At 39.8% G+C, this 20,786-nt stretch overlaps 1 protein-coding gene across 2 annotated transcripts in view; it reads right to left on the bottom strand.

Moving 5' to 3' along the window:
- The window catches only part of ARP8 (actin-related protein 8), a 417,643-nt gene that overhangs the window by 258,429 nt on the left and 138,428 nt on the right, over window positions 1-20,786 (bottom strand). For both annotated transcript variants that reach the window (XM_089424245.1, XM_089424244.1), the window contains exons 4-5: window positions 991-1,058; window positions 821-882 (exon numbers count right to left, since the gene is read on the bottom strand). In XM_089424245.1, the coding sequence (XP_089280371.1) occupies window positions 821-882; window positions 991-1,058 (130 nt within the window). The remainder of the gene's footprint in view (window positions 1-820; window positions 883-990; window positions 1,059-20,786) is intronic.

Here is a 20,786-nt window from a genome sequence, read left to right as displayed (position 1 = left end):
TAATGGAGCAGAATAATGGGCAGGCCTATGAGTTATTTCACATACCATACAGGGACAATCCTTTTGGGACAGCAAGAGCATAAAACCCACAGGCTCCAAATCACTGTTCTCATTTTGTGTTTTCTGCTTCAGCTATATCAGTCAGCATTATTCTTGCTGAGTGGCTCAGCTTCTCACACCATCTCGGATGTAATTAACAGTACTTGTGTTTTTTTGTTTTAAATTTCTGGTCCATGGTTTTATACTGTAGACAAAGGAGCTTCCTTTTTATGAGCTCACACAGCAGATTTTTTATCACAAATGGGTATGCACACGGTGTGTACATACAGAATGTAATTTTCAATTATTCTTGCTGAGTGGATCAGCTTCTCACCCCATCTCGGATGTATTTAACAGTACTTGTGTTTTTTTGTTTTAAATTTCTGGTCCATGGTTGCATACTGTAGACAAAAGAGCTTCCCTTTTATGAGTTCACACAGCAGTTTTTTTATCACAATAGGATATGCACTCAGTGTGTACATACAGAATGTAATTTTCGATCATTTCCCAAATGAAAGAAATTACGGTTTTTTTTCCTTTGGAAAAAAAAATACTTTATCTATAATTAAATAGTAATTTGTACTTTCACATTCAATTAAAAAGAAAGGTAATCTTCCAAAAGGAAAAAGGGAGGCTAAGTGTAAACAAACTACTTGGATCATTAGTTCACACATAACTACTCAAATAGTGGATTGAACAAGGAAATGTGGGATGGAGAGAAAACAATTCTTCTGGGAGAGGACAACAATAAATTGTTCACTTAAAGAATAAGAATACTCACTGTCACAATGGCAGATAGGAGTGGAAACAATGATAGGTTGTGTTGATGGCTTTAACTGCAACCTAATACCACATGTTAAAAGGTGCAACATGTCAACATATATCAGAGAAAGGCCTTTGAGGTTAGTTTTTGAATAATGCACCAATAAATCCTAAAAAGAATTTACACACCTCGTATATATTGCTAAGAAAAAATGTCTAAGCCTTGAATACATTGGAGATTCAATATTCCCAAACTCCTGCCAAGAATATCTAGATAAGTAACACTGAACATTCAAGGTTCCATACTTATACCAAGAATATTTAGATTGATAACACTAAATATCTAGCATTCAGATTATAGCAAATTGAGCAAAGCACAATGTTTAAAGTTTCCAAGTGTCAAATTATTGGACTAGGAAGTTGACTAAACCCAAATAGTAATAGTATGCAAATACCAAAAAATTCTACATCAAGATGTTATGCCCATTTCTAAGGACAAATTTTGCATACCGACAAAAGTTATCATCACAAATAAAAAGATAAGAAACTTCACCATAGTAAGCAATGTGATCAACTCTTCAAAGTTAACTCAATTGAGTCAAACTGAAACCAACCACTTGGATTAGTCAGCAACGACTCCACAAAGTCCAACAAGAATAACTAGTCTATTTACCACAAGCCCAATCAGCAACAACAATAAAAATAAAGCCCCTAAAAAGACACATTACTCCCACAAAATTCTAAACCCATCCTTGTAATCATACCCCACCTTTTTCCCCACATATTTCTCATTGTGGGTGTTTGGAACACTTGAAGCAGTAGCATTCACCAGCTGTTCTGAAGAATTTGGAGCTCAATCAGAACTAAGCTGGGGCAAGATTTCAGTGTTCAATCAATCTGCAATTGTTGTTTACCTGTTTACTATGAATTTGAAGAATATTTATTGGTAAAATCTTGTTTCCATTGAGAGATAAGTTCTAGTATTCCAAACCCTCATTCTTGTATATTTAATTTGTTGATCTCATGTTTAAAAATTAAGATAGTATTATGTTTGTATTTGCAGAAAGTTTTTACTATTTAATTTATTTCTGTGGCTCTGAGAAGGGGCGACACTACATGTAACCACTACAAGGATCTAGGCAAAGGGAAAGTAGAAAGCAACCATTGTGGGAAAAAAAAACAAAGATGGGAAGGTATACAGATGTTGAAATTCCATTTAGGAAATGGGATAGGGCAAGTCAAAGGTTCCCCACAAGTGTTGGATGATTTATGTGTTGATTTTTGGGTAGCATCGGATGTGCTCTAGCTCCAAAATTTTGTGGAGGGGCTAGAACACATCAGATCTCCAAGACCCATAAATCATTTGGAGAAATTCCACCCGGAGTGCATGTTATTCAAATAATTAATTATTTTTAATGGTGCCTAAGTTAAAACTTAGGAAATTAAAATAATTAAGTGAATTAATGTAAATATGGGTGAGAAGCTTCTAATTGACGAGGATCAAGTCTAATTTAATCTTAGCCGTTGATTACAGATTAGATCACGGCCGTTGATTTCTCAACAGGAAAAGTATAAAAGAAGGCTTGGGTTCAGTTGGAGAACACACACATGGAGAGTAGCACTTGAGCTAGATCGAAATTCTGGGGCATGGTTTGCTGAGAATTTCGGAGTAAGCTTCTAGTGCAAAGAGGGCTATTTCAGCAATGGGACTTTCGTCCAAGGCCGAGAATACATAACAGAGAGGCAGTGCAGCACCAGGGAGAGACAGCGCAACTCCAAAAGGGTGACACAGTGGCTGGAGGGTTGACGCAATCACACAGAGGCGGCACTGGGGTTTTTGTGAGGCAGATTGGACATCAATTCAACGAATTGATTTTTGAGCCGGGAAGGCTCACTAGGAGGGTGATGCAGCTCCTAGAGGAGGTGACGCAGTCCCTACACAGCGCTGGGAGCAGCCATCACTACACAACACTGGGGACAACGCAGTCACCTGTGGGATTTGTTCATCCAATTGTTGGATCTGCCAAAATATCTATCTCTGGATAGAGGTACTTCTGTCAGGTTTATTCTCTGTTGGGTGAGCTAGATTTGGCACGCTAGTTGTATTCAAAATTTTGAATAATAATAAAGCCCTCATACTGCTGCACCGGTTTTCCCACGTTGGGTTGTACGGGAACATTTATTCCAAAAATAAGTGTGTCCTTTGTGTGCTTGTCTCATTTTTTTTCAAGTACTTGATTTGTACATTGGTGTAGGCTACAATTTATTTGCATTAATATTTTCTGAAAAATTCTAAAAATAACTTGTTAAAATGAAGAACACAAGTAGTTAATGAATATCAGTTTACTGCGATAGGATTTCTAATTTGTTACATTCATAACTTTTCATATGGTATCAGAGTGATTGTAGATCAAGGAGGACTGAAGCCATCAGCGAAAGGATAGAGGAAAAATCTATGCGTCCTGAGAGACAACGTAGTTTCAGGCCAAGAGAGCAGAGGAGGGGTGACGCAGTCACCAAGGGAGGCTCACCCAGAGCCTGTGTCAACCTGATTGAGTGACGTTGTTGCTGCAGAGGGCGACACAATGGTTATTGGGCCAGCGCAGAGACTGTTGAGTCTCGATTTTCCAGTTGCTGTAATTGGGGCTGCAACGCAGATTTTATCTAGAGTTGCTGGTGGGGTGTTGATTCTGTTGGTGCAGAATAGTACCTAGTGGGGTAGAAGCAAAGTAGAGGGAATTAGTTCCTCAGAAGATTTCTTGCCAAGAAATCTAGATCCAGTGTTGGGCAGCAGCAAAGAGAGATCAGAGAGGGGTGGTTCGACAGTGGTTGGCAGAAGGAATTCCATGAAGGAAATCGAAATTCAGAGGGGCTTGTTCCTTAGAGGATTTCTAGCACCAAAGAAATCTAGATTCGATTTTTGTTGGGGCAGCAGTGAAAGAGGGAGAAGAGAACAAGTTCAACATTCATTTGAGCAGAGATGGTCGTTAATGGACTGAGGGACCAGGACAAGTTGGATGGAGCATCCAATTTCGTCATTTGGAAGGCCAGGATCATGGCAGTTTTGGATAAACATTGCATCAAGGATTATGCCTTGAAGACAGTAGTTGTTCTGGTTGATGTTGATCCTCTCAAAAAGTACGAGGAGACTCAGGAAAAAGCAAAGTGCATGATCTTGGATGGGGTCAAGGATCATGTGATCCCACATATTGCTGAGAAGGGCACAACAAGGGAAATGTGGGAGGCCTTGACCACATTGTACGAGGAAACTTTCGTTTAGCAGAAGATGTTGCTTAAGAGTCAGCTGAGACAGTTTCAAATGCAGAAAGGAGAAGAAATTAATCCCTTCCTTCTCAGGTTGCAAAGGATCCGTGACCAGCTAACTTCCGTAGGGGCTACACCAGATGCTGAATTTATGGTCAGGACTGCACAAAATGCAGCCACTGAAAACTAGGAAACCTTCGTCCAAAGCATCTTGGGTAGGGCTTCTCTTCCCAGTTGGGAGGAGATGTGGGCATCTCTTTGACAAGAAGAGATCAGACGATGGAACAAGGTGGGAAGCAGTAGCAGCAAAGGGATCAGAATCAAGGACGAGGAAGAGGAGGATGCGATTCTCGGAACAGCGAGACAGAAAGGGCAGCAAAAACAAAAGAAGAAGGTCATATCCAAAGTCAGATGCTTCAGATGTGGAGAAATGGGTCATTTCGCCACACAATGCCCTCAGAAGAAGGGGGGCAAAGAAGAGAAGTCTGACTCAAAGGCTGCTCTAGCGCAAGCTGACGGAGAGGACGATGACAATTACGCCATGAGTGCACATGCACCTCTAGAAAAGAAGTGGGGCGATATAGAACTATACTTGGAGCTACAGTGAAGTAAAGGTTTAAGGGAAGGATCCTTGAGGTGCCTAAACTCTTGAATCACATACAGCTACGGGAGCCCTTAATGACAATCGCAGAATGACGAGAGTCAGTTGGTGCAAGGGATGATGGAGCAATAGTGACAGAGCTAGAGTGCCTAAGTTTGAAGCAGCGTAGTGGAGTGTTGCAGCAATGCGGAAGGCACAGAGCAGATACAACAGCAACGTAGTAGCATTAGAGGGTCGGCACAGATTAGCAGCTGAGGTAGCTTCAGCGTCAAGGGGCATCCAGACTGACCAACATGTCAGTTTTTCGATGGCTTTTCAATTGCCTACTTCTCAGCAACTGAGTTGCAGTGCAATAGTTAGCATTGACGGTGCTATGGGAAGCATGATGTAGCATATTGAGAGGGAGTTGCAGTACAAATGCAGCAATGACAGTGGCAGTGTCATGGGCAACAGTACAGATTGTAGTAGTGACAATGGCAGTGTCATGGGCAGCAGTACAGATTGCAGCAGCGAAGTGGATGAAGGGCAGCAGGTTGAGAATCAGCAACGCAGAGGACTGATGTCATCGATCAGTGTGATACTTTTGCTGGGAAGTATTGCTAGAGCACATTCCTCGCTAAGAGGGAGTTTTGATTTTTGGGTAGCATCGATGTGCTCTAGCTCCAAAATTTTGTGGAGGGACTAGAACACATGAGATCTCCAAGACCCATAAATCGTTTGGAGAAATTCCACCCGGAGTGCATTTTATTCAAAAAATTAATTATTTTTAATGGTGCATAAGTTAAAACTTAGGAAATTAAAATAATTAAAGTGAAACAATGTAAATATGGGTGAGAAGCTTCTAAGTGACAAGGATCGAGTCTAATTTAATCTTAGCCGTTGATTAGAGATTAGATCACAGTCGTTGATTTCTCAACAGGAAAAGTATGAAGGAAGGCTTGGGGTCACTTGAAGAACACACACATCGAGAGCAACACTTGAGCTAGATCGAAATTCTGGGGCGTGGTTTGCTGAGAATTTCGGAGTAAGCTTCTAGTGTAGAGACGAGCAGTTCGGCAACAAGACTTTCGTCCAAGGCCGAGAATACATAACAGAGAGGTAGCGCAGCACTAGGGAGAGACAGCGCAGCTCCATAAGGGTGACACAGAGGCTGGAGGGCTGACGCGGCCACACAGAGGCAGCGTTGGGGTATTTGTGAGGTAGATTGGGCATCAATTCAGTAGATCAATTTCTAAGTCGAGAAGGCTCACCGAGAGGGTGACGCAGCTCCTAGAGGAGGTGACACAGTCCCAGCGCAGAGCTAGGAGCAGCCATCGCTGCACAACACTAGGGACAGCGCAGTCACCTATGGGGTTTGTTCATCCAATTGTTGGATCCGCCAAAATATCTGTCTCTGCCTGGAGGTACTTATGTCGGGTTTATTCTCTGTTGGGCAAGCCGGATTTGGCACCATAGTTGTATTCAGAGATCTGCATAATAATAAAACCCTCATATCTATTGCACCGGTTTTCCCACATTGGGTTTTTCCAGGGACGTTTAGTCCAAAAATAAGTGTGTCCTTTGTGTGGTTGTCTCATTTATTTTTCAAGTACTTGATTTGTACATTGGTGTAGGCTGCAGTGTATTTGCATCAATATTTTCTAAATAATTCTAAAAATAGCTTGTTAAAATGAAGAACACAAGTAGGTAATGCAAATCAATTTACTGCAATAGGATTTCTGATTTGTTAGATTCAGAAATTTTCACATTATGAGCTCAAATGGCAACAGTTGAAGTCATTTCAATGAAGGTAGCCACTACAAAAGAACTTCAAGAGGAAATGGGGAGTACTTTTGAGATCCCTAGACCCATGATGAAACTAGGAATGCTAGCTTCAAAGCCTCCTCCAATATTCCTACTCATGATCACTTCATATTCATCCATCTAAGAAACAAGGACCTAGATGCCACACTTGATCTAAATATGAGAAGTTGGATAGCTTCCTTTACTGTGATATCCCTATTTTGTGAGTTGCTATGGAGATAGCCCTTATCCCACTTGGTCCTTTAGGCAAAAAGGGGTAAATGGGAAAGGGATCACTTTTTGGCATATTAGCACCTTATGCTCAAGAAATATGAATAATGAGGGGGTCCCATGTTGAAAAGGGTCACTTATGTTGTGGACCACATAGCTAGCAAGTTGCACCACTAGGAGGGGGTCGAACTCACATGAAGAGTTGAGGGCCACCAATGGGGTCGAATGAGCCCATGAGGTATATAAGGGCAGAAAAGGCCACACCAAGATATCTTTTGATTATCACACTTGTGAAATCGGCCTCTTGTGAGCTGCTTACTACAAGGGTTTGGAGTGTTGTTTAGCACAAGGGTTTCGGCAGAACCTAAGTCGATTTCGAAGAACTACAAGTGTCTCCCAAGCTAGAAATTGGAGGAATCCATCTCAGGGCTTCCACATAGCATCATCCTCAGCACTTTGGGTCAGCAATGCGCATTTTCTAGGGCGTAGAGGTTGTGCATTTCATTGATTAGTTGGGCTAGCTTCAGAGGATTGGTGCAGCAAGGATTGGGAATTTATTTCTACTACCTTGGGTTGGAATTTTAGTGGAGATTGCAGGCGAGAACACAGGATATTTGTGGGGGGCAAGCTTCTCATTTTGGCAGTGCGTGAGTCTCTTAGGGGAAGCCTACGCAAGCCCTTGCAGGGACAAATTGAGTCCTATTGTTTGAGTTGGAGTCAGGGTTTTCCATAGAGGATTTTGTGGAATTTTAGGGGAGTTTCTAGTGTCAAATTGAGGTTGTTTCCAAGAGCACCCATTTCTTGCAGAGGACTGCATAGACTATTCAGCTGGGCTATTCACACCACTTGTTGGTTTCTCACACTTTCGGGATTCGGGCCAAATCCTTTCTAGGGTTTTCTTGGTTTGTGGAGAGGAGACTATAGCAGAATTTGCAAGTTCATCCGAGCACTTTCTAGGCCATCCATCACCATTCTCTCAGCCAGACAGCAACACTTGTTCTATTAGGTCGTCTACATCACTATTTTGGGACATAAATCACTTGGGTCAAAGACATTTCCCTACATTTTTGTCTACTTGCTTTGCAACCCCAAGTTCCACTATTCCTTCATGTTGATGTACTCTTCCCCCTAAATTAATAAAATGGCTCAGTAATTTTGTTGGTGTCTACTTTTGTTTAACTATTGGTTGTGTTCATTTGGTTATTATTTTGTTGTTTCAAGTTCATCTTTGTTTATCCACTGTATTTCTCCAAATAGAATATTAGGGTGGTATCAGAGCTAAGTTCTTGGCCAGCAATGGGAGCAGGAATAGGTGATGCCACCACTCTTCAGTGGTGTGGTATTTCTAATCACAAAACCTGGAACTGGAAGATCGAACTTCCTTGATCACTAAGTATCTACAACTGGTGTGTCCTCCATTTACCCATCAACCTCTTCTTGTAATCTCCAGTTGAGACTCCAATAGGGAAGATTAAAACTTAATTGATGATTGAGATCATCTCCAAGTTGATATGTTTAAGTTTCTAGAGAATTCTAACCTTTCTCAATTAATTACTATTAATTAATCAGTTTTCCAAAGTTAGACTTTAAAAAAAAATGATGGTCAATTAATTTAATTGAGCTATTTTTAGGTGGAATTTCCAGAAACGATTTATGGGTTTTGGAGAACTCCCGCATTTTAGCCTCTCCACAAAGTTTCAAGACTAGAACACCATCTGATTCAACAAAAACTAACACTCCCTCTTAGCTAGGAAGGTGTTCCCTAGCACTGCACTCCTACTACAACAACCTGTCTCTGGATCATCCTCCATACGCATTGCTGATGTCTGACAACTATAGCTACCTGCTACCATCCATCAACCACTGCGCTAACTTTGATTCATCTACTACTGATTCTAGTTGGACTATGTTGCATTTGTGATGCTGCTGACACTGCACTGTACAAATTATATTGTTTCCAACTCTGCATCTGCGCTGCAACCCAACTATCATCCCTCTCACTATTCTTGCTACTACTGCAACTGAGAAGCATCCAAAATACTGAATCAACTGTGTCTTTGTGCTGCAACTGTCCACTGAGTGTCTAGTTGCTACTAGTCTTTTCAATATCCATTGGGGAATCTGCACAGTTGTTGATTTTGCATTGTGCCTCCGACACTGATATCAATACTGCTCTGTGCTCATCAGCATTTGACTCCAACTAGTCTGCAACTGTCACTCTGGAACTGACTACACCAACTGACACTGATCCTCCTACAATTGCATATTGTGGGCCCCTGTAGCAAGGGTAATGATCCATGATGAAACATCATCCAATGCTCACCTCAATGGACCTTGCCCAAATCTCTACGCAACTCTGGGACTAACGCTCCAGATCAACTCACCTCTCTCCTGGAGGTATAGCTACATACATGGTGAAATCTTCCTCTAGCCTAGAGGAAAGATTATTGATCTCTGTTGGAGCTGCCACTTGATCCTGCTTCTCCTTCTTGTCCTTCTTCCTCCGAGGACACTGAGTACTGTAGTGGCCAAACTCGCCACACTTGAAGCACTTGATCTTGGATATATCCGTCTTCTTTTTCTTCTTTCCCTATGAGCCTTGTCCCTCACTGGGACCTTTTGGTTTCCATTTCGATGCAAGGGCCCCTTTGTCTTCCTCCTTCACACCCTTCGATCCTTTGTTACTACCGCCGCCAATGGAGATCTTTACTAGAGCTCACCTCATCTCCTCCTATGGGAGATTTGCCCACATCCGATCCCACCAAGGCAACGTATCTCGTCCCAGAATGCCTTGAACGAAATTCTCCCAATCCTCAATGACACTTTTGAAGGCCAACCTCACCATTTCTATAGGAGGAGGCATCTCTCCTACAGCTGCAAGCTCATCCCAGATATCCTGAAGTCTGGTGAGAAAGGGGTTGATGCCTTCACCCTTCTGCATCCTAGCCATCCTCAACTTTTCTTTCAGGATCATCTTTCGATGCTCGAAAGGATTCTGATATAAACATGCGAGAGCATCCCACAATTCGTTGGTCGTGTTCTTGGTCGCTATGTGTGAGACTATATGATCTTGAACTCAATCAAGAATCATCTGCTTCGCCTTGGCCATTTCCTTTCTCAAGTTCGCTAGCTATTGTTGGTCTGTAGGTTCTTCCACAATGTTATCTACATAAGTCTTCAGACAATGCTCATCTAGGAGAAAGGACATCCTGGCCTTCTAGATGAAATAGTTGGATGGACCATCCAATCTGTCCTGATCTCTAAGTCCTGTTGAATCCATCACTGCAAAAACTAGACCTAGGGTAGAAATCTCCCTCTTTCACCTGCATTGGCTTAGATCTGTGATTCGCACTCCTTCCTATAGTGAGAAAATATGCTTGTTGTAACTGCCAATTGCAACTGAAAACTTTGGATTTCTAAAGCTATAAATCGTCTGAGATAAATTCCCTGAGCGTGTTGACTTTCTCTTCCTCCCGAAACTAAATCTATACTAGCAAACTGTTGCAAACCTTTATACCCAGACAAGAAATCTTCTCTACGGAATTACTAAGGTGTTGCTCCCTCTTCCTGTTGGAATCGCTTCCCCGGACAAATTGAACTTTCCTGCCATCCTGCAACTAGAAAATCGAACCTATCCAGCAATTCGCACTACTTGGCTAGGCAGTGCACAACCCCTAAGAATTTCATCATGCTTCTCCCTCTGGACAACGAAATTATCCCTCTTCATCTATGAGCCTCCCATCTGTTAAATACGCTCTGATACCATGTTAAAATTCCTTGAAATTCAACAACTGGAAATAATTCTTCTAACTGATAAATCAATTATGCAGTTTATTTTGTTTACGACTAAATAACGAATTATTCACACTGAAATTTCTTCACCATAAAAAATACTGCGGAAGAAAAAATAGGAACTGAGAAATGCTAGCAAACATAAAAATGACATATTTTTGGACAATTGTCCCTGGAAAAAACCAATGTGGGAAAATCAATGCAACAGTTGAGGATTTTATTATTATGCAGCGACAGAAATTTTGAGTAAAATAAAATGACGCCAAACTGGCATTTCTATCTAAGAGAAATACTGACTAAAATATCTGAGGGAATTTACCCTTCTCCTCAAGAAATCCTGCAACAAACTGAGCCTCAAAAATTGGCTCTCCAAACCCTTGTGCAAGCCTAAATGCAATAGCTGGAAACTGTGAAAATTATGAAACCCGAATCCCATTGTAGCAACTGGAAATTATTCTCCTAATTGTTAATTAAATTTAACAATTTATTTTTTGTTTCCTGCAACAAATATAAATAACTCACATTGCAACCTACACAAATAAAACTGCGGAAGAATAAACGCTAGAAGAAATGCCAGCACACATAAATTTACACAGCTATTTTTGTACAAATGTCCCTAGAAAAACCCAACTCAAGAAAACTGGTGCAGCAGTTGAGGGTTTTATTATTATGCAGCAGTGAAATAATCTTAGTACAATGTCTAAACTGGCAAGAAAATCTAGAGAGGAATTCCTCAGCGCACGAGCAATTTCCCGACACCACTTCATTTCAGAATTTCGGCCTTCTGAGGCACTGCGTCAGCCTCTACGTTTCTCTGCGTAGCTGACTGGACGGCTTGCCTTCTGTTGGATTCTGATTCAGTCGTTCTGCCTTCTGCTGACCAGAGAGACGCTTCTCCAACAATCTGGGACTCCTTCGCAGCCTCTGGAACTAAAAACGCAAATCTTCCTCAACAAATCGGCTTTGCCTCTAGAGGCTACTGCGTAGCTCTACGTCAGCCTCTTTGTGGCTCACTTGCCTCTCTGCAAATGCACTCACTGTGAAAATTCCACAACCGAAATCCATACTACAGCAACTGATGATATTACTCCTGTTCACCACTACCGGTCAACTACCCATAGCAGTACACCCCCTTTTCTTTGCAAAAAGGGTAGCGCTTGATCGACATGTCCGTTCCATTCGACAGTCATCGACAGCTTGATCATTTTATGTTGTAAACCCAGTCTGCATGTATAAATTGTAAATAATCTTAGCAGATATGAGTCATGTATGTAAATTGCCTAGGTGGACCTAATTTTCTAAGTGATAATCTACGTTCCGGAAGGTTTTTCGTCTCACCGATCCATGATCAGCAAAGTTTTCCTTCAGCCTAACCCCAAAGCTGGAATGGATTTTGTCATTAGAATCTTAGGAGAATCCTAGTGTGTTAATCTACTAGATTATAGTTGTGTCGCAGAACTGGGTGGTTTATGAGGGTCTATGTCAAATGGGTTCTCCCCCTTGAGATGTAAAATTGTGAAAGTCATGATGTAAAGTGTCTTGAGGGTTAGAAAATGTTTTAATTCCCTCATAAGTCCTAAGTCCTAAGTCCTAGGTGATTTTTCCAAAGGCTAAGTTCAAGGATCCATTTAAAAATAAATTAAAAATTAAAAAATAAATAAAATAAATAAATAAAAATAATAAAATAAAGTAAAAACCTAAAAATAATAAAATAATAATATTTTGAGTAAATAAATGCAGAATTTCAATTTTTTAAAGCATTAAAAATTCGACGGATGAGATTAAGAGATATCTTGATCCTCATCGACGGTCGAGATCATTTTGACGTGGATCACTCGAACTAGCTGTTGGGAATTTTTGCTTTAAATAGGGTGTTAGGGGTCATTTGAGATCAAATTTGATCTGAGAGTCTGGTACTAAAGAAAGCTCTCTTGTAGTCATTTTTGTGCAATAAAAAAAGACTTTGGGGTTAAAAATCTTGCTGGTGTTACTCTTCTGAAAATGTTGTAAGATTGTTCTTTTTTTTCTGCATAATTTTATTTTCAGCCATTGATGATAGCTTAGTGAAGATTGATCTAGGCACGGGTATCTTGTCTGATCTTTGGGGTTTGAATAATAGTTTAGATTCTGAAATATAATGGCAGGTATCTCCATTTGATCGGGGGTTCACTATTGTTTTTTCCTTCTATGTTAATGGTTGATTTTAAGCTGTGCAGGAAATCCTTTTTTCGGATTACCGGGCGTTAGGGGAAGTTCTCGGCTGAACCAGCCAACTCCCAGGTTGTGTTTTCTGAAAGAGCCCAGCCAGTTCTTGATCCCGGGCTCATCATTCGAAATATTTTTTATGAATGCATGCAGGGTTTTCTGAAGCGTTTTACATTAAAATTAAATTCTGATAATATTACTGTGATTATTGATAAATATGGCTTCTTAACAGCTTTCAATTTGTAAATACAGTAAAATTTTTTTGCTGGGTTTAGGGTTTTCAATTTTTGTTTTATGCACATATCATTTTTGGGTGATTTTTCCTTCCAGGTTGCAGGGTTTCTGAAAATTTCCAAGGTTTATCTGCGCCGTTTCGCTGTCCAAGGGTTTCAATTTCAATTGTTTTTCAGGTCCGGAAGAAATTTTACATCGGTTTCATTGATATCAGCTTCTGGGGTTTGGAATATTTTTCCAAAGACTGCAAAATCGTTTTTCAAATTCCCCAGCTATCCTCAGCTGCCAAAAATCTGCATAAAAATAAAAATAAAAACGCAGCTCCTTCTTCTTCTCCTTTGCTATAACGTTGCCATTCACTTGCTGCATACCCATACTACATGCGTCTATACCACATCTCCCTCTCTCCCTCCGTTCATTCCAAAACTCAGCCATATTGCACGCTGCCCATCTCTCCACGTAGATAATACTCAATCCCTCTCTGCGTATTCATTCCAGCACTCAACGCTGCCATCCGTGCCAATCCCTGCAAACATCCTCCCCTCATTTTTTTATCACCCTACGCTGTAGCCTTCTCCAGCTTACGTTTTCCTCATAGCTCCCACGCTGTCCATCAGCTCTTCTCCACGCAAACCTACAGTCAACAACACAAACAAAACTGCGTGTTTTATTTTTGCTCCACGCTGCCTCGCCCTCCTTTCTCCTGCACGCCATCGAAACCACCCGCTGGCCAGTGATCCAGCTCTCTCTGCTCGCGTCCAAACTCATTCCATTTCTTCGCAGTCGTTTCCCACAGTCTATCTTACCAGCAAACACAGCTTCTCATGATCTGCAATCGTTGACCTCTGCTGCCGTCCTGCTGTCCAAGCCGTCAATTTTCTCTCACCTGCGGAGCTGTGTATGCAGCCAGCAAAAAGAAATGAAGTATTTTCCAATTTATTTTTTTTGATGCGTAGGTCTTTTATGAGTTTTGGGCAGTAGTTTAATTTTTCGTTTTAGTTTTTTTTATAGCTAGAGTTTAGTTTTAGATCTTCTCCTTTCAGCCACGTTTTATTTTAAATTTTCTTAGTTTAGAACTTTAAAATCATGAAATATATAAATCAAATAAAAAAAAAGGGTTTTGTTTAGTAGAGCTAGATTTAGTTTTGTTTTAATTTTTTAGAATTAGTTTAGTTTAAATTCAAGTATTTTAATTTTTATTTGCTTTAACCTTTTTTTAGTTTAGTTTTTATTTAACAAAAAAAAATTAAAATTTATAAAAATTTATAAAAATTTTAAAACTTTACAAAATCCGAAAAAATATATAAAATATAAAAAGACATAAAAACTCCTTTTATTAGACTTTATATTTAGTGTAGATTTTAATAATTTTAAGTTTTATTTAGTTTAGTTTAATTTAGAATAGTTTTAAGTTTTATTTTTATTAAGATTTTAGTTTGTTTTATTCTTAGAAAATAAAAATTAAAAATTAAAAAATATTTTGATAAAAAATAAAAATAAAAAATTTGAAAATTTCAGTCTTGGTTCTGGAATTTCTTAGGTTTCATTATTTTATGCTGAGGCTAAAATTTTGACCTGGGAATTGGCGTTTAATATGATTCAATGTTCATCTAAGGATTAACTGCATGAATGTGATCTCTGGTTAATATTTTATGTGATTGTTCAAAGCACTTTATCTTTCGAAATTTCAGTTGTTGGAGTATCATTTAATCATTTTCTCGCATTTGATAAAAAGTTATTTTTGTTTGAATGGTTGCTCTACATAGTTTATATTTATGCAGCATCTGATAATTAATCGTTTAAACATTAAATCCACAAGGCACTGGTCCATTAAACTTAACAAAATCAATTTAGTGCTTGTTTCTTCGTGTCTCCCAACCCAATTGGTCGACAGTTGGTCTTCATCACCTCATAGGGTCTACCCCCCCTTAGCCGCGGGAGACAGGCTTAAACGGAGAGATCGGGGATCAAGGGTGACAGCCCCTGGTTTGAGCGTTGTCATGTCAATCTGTGCGACAACATTTTTTGGCAACATTGCCGGGGAAAGAGTTTTTCTGTCCCTGGCGTTTCAACGACATTCATATTCTCATTTCTCATCATTCTTTCTCATCTCACGTTTGAGCTGGCAGATTCAACATTTTTTGGCATCATTTGGATCTCTTTCATCACCTTATCTTTCGTCATATCAGCAACTTCTCTTCGATTTGTTTCTTGTTTGGGTGGCAACTCCATTTTCTTATTTTTCCCAGACAAGAAGCCTCCCTCATATCTACTTGTTGGTTGCTTTTTGGATCTTACAATTAAATTCACTGTTCAAGTGGCGACTCCACTTCTTTCATCTCTTAATTTTCTTGAGCAGAAATCTCTTTCTATCATCCATTTGATCCCTTATTATTCATCATGGATTATTCATTTAAACCATGTCATTTTATTGATAATCTCCATGATTTTCCGAAAGAGGCCATTTCTAAATTATTTAAGTTCTCAGGTGGTGATTCGGTCGCTGTTAGACAGCATTTAAACAGGTTTACTTGTGTAATGATCATATATTGTAGACTTCCTCAATATAATCATGAAGATGTCAAGATGCGTCTATTTGTCCATTCTTTAAAGGGTGATGCTTTGAACTGGTTTAATAGTTGTCCTGAAGATTCCTTCATTTCTTTGCAAGACATTGTCGATGCTTTTAAAGATAGATATGGTGATCCAGATAGCTCGCCTTGTGCCCCTAAAATTGTGCAACAAAATGAAAGTAATCTTGCAAAAGGTCCACCTGTCCAAGACAATTCTTCATATCAGAATGTGCCATCCACTTGTACCATTGCAGATCATAGTAGTGTTGACAATGAAAAGGAAGATCATAAGCAAATTATACAAGATCTATTGCTACTGGTAAGAAATATGGAGATAAATCAAACTAATTACGCCAATGATGTGAGAACTTTATGCACTCACCTGGAAAAGCGTAATAAGGAGATGGAGATCATGCAAAATCAACATAGTAAGGAAATTGAAGCCATGAAGATTAATCATGACATAGAAATTAGTTTTATGCAAAGCAAGATGACAGGCTTAGAGGAAAATATGACGACCATGCAAACAAATCATAAGAAAGAGATAAACTCTATGCAGCATTGCTTGATGACCATGGAAGAAGACCACGCCAGGGAAATCAGTGCTATAAGGGTTGAACACTCTAGTCAGATAGACGCCATTAAAATACAGTTTCAGAAATTTCAACAGCAGCCGGAAGATGAAGGAAACCAGGAAAAATCAATAGATCAAGAGCCTTCTCATCCGCTGCAACAAGCTCCATCTTACTATGAGGAGGTCATTGGTTCGATTGAAAGGTGGTTAATTGAAGGTGATCCAGATAGAATTAAAAATGATAAAGATCAGATGCAGGATAAAGAAAGACATGTCACGCATATCTTACATACTTCATCTAATAACTTTGAAGCAGAAAGTTGCATGTCATCAGTGATGCAGCCTACCAGGAAGAAAAAGTGCAAAAGATAGAGAATGGGAAGAAGATTTGATGCATCAGACGGCCGCGAGCAGCTTGATTTTCGGATAGGAAAAAGTCCTACCATATGTAGAATTGGACATGGCACATCCGACAAGCAGCCGACAGATTTGCCTGAAAGCAGGCAAATGCTCAGTGTACACTATATTGAACACATCTGATGCCATGGGGCATCCCCTGTATTTCTAACCTTACTCCTTGTTTTTTCAGCATTTTCATTTCTGTTTTAGGATTAAGATTTACTTTTCATGTTACTAGATAGTTAATAAATGAAGAGCTTATATTTTTCCTGTGCTTAACGTTATATGATGATTTTTTGGATGGACGCTACTTATGATTTGTTGTGTGTTGCATGGGTGCAGATTCTGGATTCTCACATTCCTACAGTGCAGCAACGTGTCCCCAAGTAGAGCCAGATGTTGACCACTACCGGTCAACTACCCATAGCAGTACACCCCCTTTTCTTTGCAAAAAGGGTAGCGCTTGATCGACATGTCCGTGCCATTCGACAGTCATCGACAGCTTGATCATTTTATGTTGTAAACCCAGTCTGCATGTATAAATTGTAAATAATCTTAGCAGATATGAGTCATGTATGTAAATTGCCTAGGTGGACCTAATTTTCTAAGTGATAATCTACGTTCCGGAAGGTTTTTCGTCTCACCGATCCATGATCGGCAGAGTTTTCCTTCAGCCTAACCCCAAAGCCGAAATGGATTTTGTCATTAGAATCTTAGGAGAATCCTAGTGTGTTAATTTGCTAGATTATAGTTGTGTCGCAGAACTGGGTGGTTTATGAGGGTCTATGTCAAATGGGTTCTCCCCCTTGAGATGTAAAATTGTGAAAGTCATGATCTAAAGCATCATGAGGGTTAGAAAATATTTTAATCCCCTCATAAGTCCTAAGTCCTAGGTCCTAGGTGATTTTTCCAAAGGCTAAGTTTGACGATCCATTTAAAAATAAATTAAAAAATAAAAAATAAATAAAATAAAGTAAAAACCTTAAAATAATAAAATAATAATATTTTGACTAAATAAATGTAGAATTTCAATTTTTTAAAGCATTAAAAATTCGACGGATGAGATTAAGAGATATCTTGATCCTCATCGACGGTCGAGATCATTTTGACGTGGATCACTCGAACTAGCTGTTGGGAATTTTTGCTTTAAATAGGGTGCTAGGGGTCATTTGGGATCAAATTTGATCTGAGAGTCTCGTACTAAAGAAAGCTCTCTTGTAGTCATTTTTGTGCAATAAAGAAAGACTTAGGGGTTAAAAATCTTGATGGTGTTACTCTTCTGAAAATGTTGTAAGATTGTTCTTTTTTTTCTGCATAATTTTATTTTCAGCCATTGATGATAGCTTAGTGAAGATTGATCTAGGCACAGGTATCTTTTCTGATCTTTGGGGTTTGAATAATAGTTTAGATTCTGAAATATAGTGGAAGGTATCTCCATTTGATCGAGGTTTCACTATTGTTTTCTCCTTCTATGTTAATGGTTGATTTTAAGTTGTGCAGGAAATCTTTTTTTCAGATTACCGGGCGTTAGGGGAAGTTCTCGGCTGAACCAGCCAACTCCCGAGTTGTGTTTTTTTAAAGAACCCAACCAGTTCTTGATCCCGGGCTTATCATTCGAAATATTTTTTATGAATGCATGCAGGGTTTTCTGAAGCGTTTTACATTAAAATTAAATTCTGATAATATTACTGTGATTATTGATAAATCTGGCTTCTTAACAGCTTTCAGTTTGTAAATACTGTAAAAAAATTTGTTGGGTTTAGGGTTTTCAGTTTTTGTTTTATGCACATATCATTTTTGGGTGATTTTTCCTTCCAGGTTGCAGGGTTTCTGAAAATTTCCAAGGTTTATCTGCGTCGTTTCGCTGTCCAAGGGTTTCAATTTCAATTGTTTTTCAGGTCCGGAAGAAATTTTACATCGGTTTCATTGATATCAGCTTCTGGGGTTTGGAATGTTTTTCCAAGGACTGCAAAATCATTTTTCAAATTCCCCAGCTATCCTCAGCTGCCAGAAATCTGCATAAAAATAAAAATAAAAACGCAGCTCCTTCTTCTTCTCCTTTGCTGTAACGCTGCCATTCACTTGCTGCATACCCATACTGCATGTGTCTATACCACAACTCCCTCTCTCCCTCCGTTCATTCCAAAACTCAGCCATATTGCACGCTGCCCATCTCTAGGCTCTGCGTCACCTAGTCTGTTGATCGATTTGTTGTCCGGAGTCTCTGATCTCAACCTTCCAATCTCACACCCCGGCTCCATGCTTCTGAAACTAACTCTCCTCAGCAAAATCTCAGACTCTCTCTCACCCTCTGCGCTGCCTCTACATCCCCTTCGTGGCCCTACATCATCATTTGCGTCTAGGCTACTAGATCACTCTCTGCCTCTCTTTGTTGATGATTCTTCGGCTGAGAAAATCTCTCTCTGGATGCTATCCCTCCCCCTCAACTGCAATAAATCTCCTCAATCAGAACTTCACTTCATAAATTCGATCTCTTGATCTCTCAATGTGTTTTACAAATGACCCTCACGCCCCTTCTTATATCTTTTTGTTGGACAACCAACAGACTAGATTAACTCCTAATCAAAGGCTCAGTTCATTTTGGCTCGATCTCCGCCTTCTTCTAAAGTTACACCCACAAATAGATTAATACCCATTCATATTTTTAATTTCCTACGTTTAGACTTAGAGTATTATTAAAAAATATTAATTATTTTAATAAAATTGTTTATGGGTGGAATTTCCCAAAATGCTTTTTGGGTTCTTTGGAATACATGTGCCCAAGCCTCTGATCTGTTGTTGAATATTAGTTTTGTTGTGTTAATTTCAACTTCATAATTAAATAACAATTGCTTATCATTTGCTTCATGTGCATAGGTTTCCTTTGTGGTGTTTGTGAATGAACAAGTAAATTTTGTCAAGTTTTATGTCAAATTCATGAGCAAAATAGCATGTAAATCAAGTGTTTAACAGCAGCAAATAAATGTTCAGCAAACCATCAAAATGAACACATAACATAGTGTTTTGATGAAGGGGTTCACCCCTCCTGGGCTACATCTCCTTGGTTCAGCTTCCATGGGTTGGACCTCTATATTAGCTCAGAACATCAAAATCATCTATGAATGCCTTTTATTGGTCTCAATTTGGTGGAATTTTGCAAACGTTATGGCAAAATCAATTTCCCCTAGGAAAACTCCATTAAAACCAGAGAACTCCAGTTAATCCCACCAAAAATGGAGGAATTTCCAAATTTATCGAACTGCCAAAAGTTCCACCAACTTAATCCCGCATTTGATTATGGATAAACTCGTGTTTAATTAACGTTAATCCGTTGCTAGTGCTTAATCTGCGTGGTTGTGCTAACTGTCAGCCTCCGGCCTTCATGGTAGTGATCACACAGTGGCAGTAAATGCCAACAGTTATGCAGTAGCACTGGCCGCCAGTTCTTTGGTAGTGGTCACATGGGAGGGGGTTGGCCTGCAGGCTGGGCCTCTCCTCCCCCAACCACTGACGTATAACACAATAAATACAATATGCGACCGTTATAGGTAATACTCATGGTGGCGGTGTAGTGGTAAGTCATGGAGTTTGTACAGGCGAGGTCACGGGTTCGACTCCGCCGACCTGCCAATAATTTTGCTAAAACGTGCCGATATGCTGGACCTTTGGGGAGGGACACATGGCGGCCTCCGGGCGTGCCACATGTCCCGTCTCGTTGGTTCTTCCTCCGACCAATAAAATGAAGCCAAGCCATCAAACCATTAACCAACCACAACGCGCCACTTGGCAAGACCTTATTGGAATTGACCAACCCTTTGACCTGCCCAGTCACCTACCACGTCAGCAGTACGGACTGTTGATTGTGCAATGATTGTACCTTTTTTTCAAAAATTCCTCTTTTGGAAAAGTGGACAGAACACAATGTCTTCCTCATACAAGCTTCGTTTTGAGTGAAATGAGTTGCATTGGGATCATATCCCTTAGACAGACACAGTCATTCAGGTTTTGAGCAATTCTGAGCACTTTGATTTTGAACTAGATACTGATCACCTAATCAGCATCCCTGCAAAATTTGAGGCCTTCAGCACATCCGATGCTACCCCAAATCAACAATCCCTCTTAGTGAGGAATGTACTTTAGCAATATATTGTTGCTGCATACTGCTCTAACTTTGAAGCATCATCCTCTGCGTTGCTGATGTATGACATGTTGTCCACAAACTACTGCATTGTTGCTGCAACAAAACTATTGCTCGCACTGCCACTGTCAACACTGCATCCGTACTACAACGCCCTCTCAAGTGTTGCATTTGTGTTGCTGCTAGCACTGC

This window comes from Pinus tabuliformis, chromosome 4_2 (assembly GCF_031772625.1).
Source record: "Pinus tabuliformis cultivar Carrire ecotype Pingquan chromosome 4_2, CPIR1, whole genome shotgun sequence".
In the NCBI taxonomy this organism is placed as follows: domain Eukaryota; kingdom Viridiplantae; phylum Streptophyta; class Pinopsida; order Pinales; family Pinaceae; genus Pinus; species Pinus tabuliformis.
This window is presented reverse-complemented; position numbering and strand designations above follow the sequence as displayed.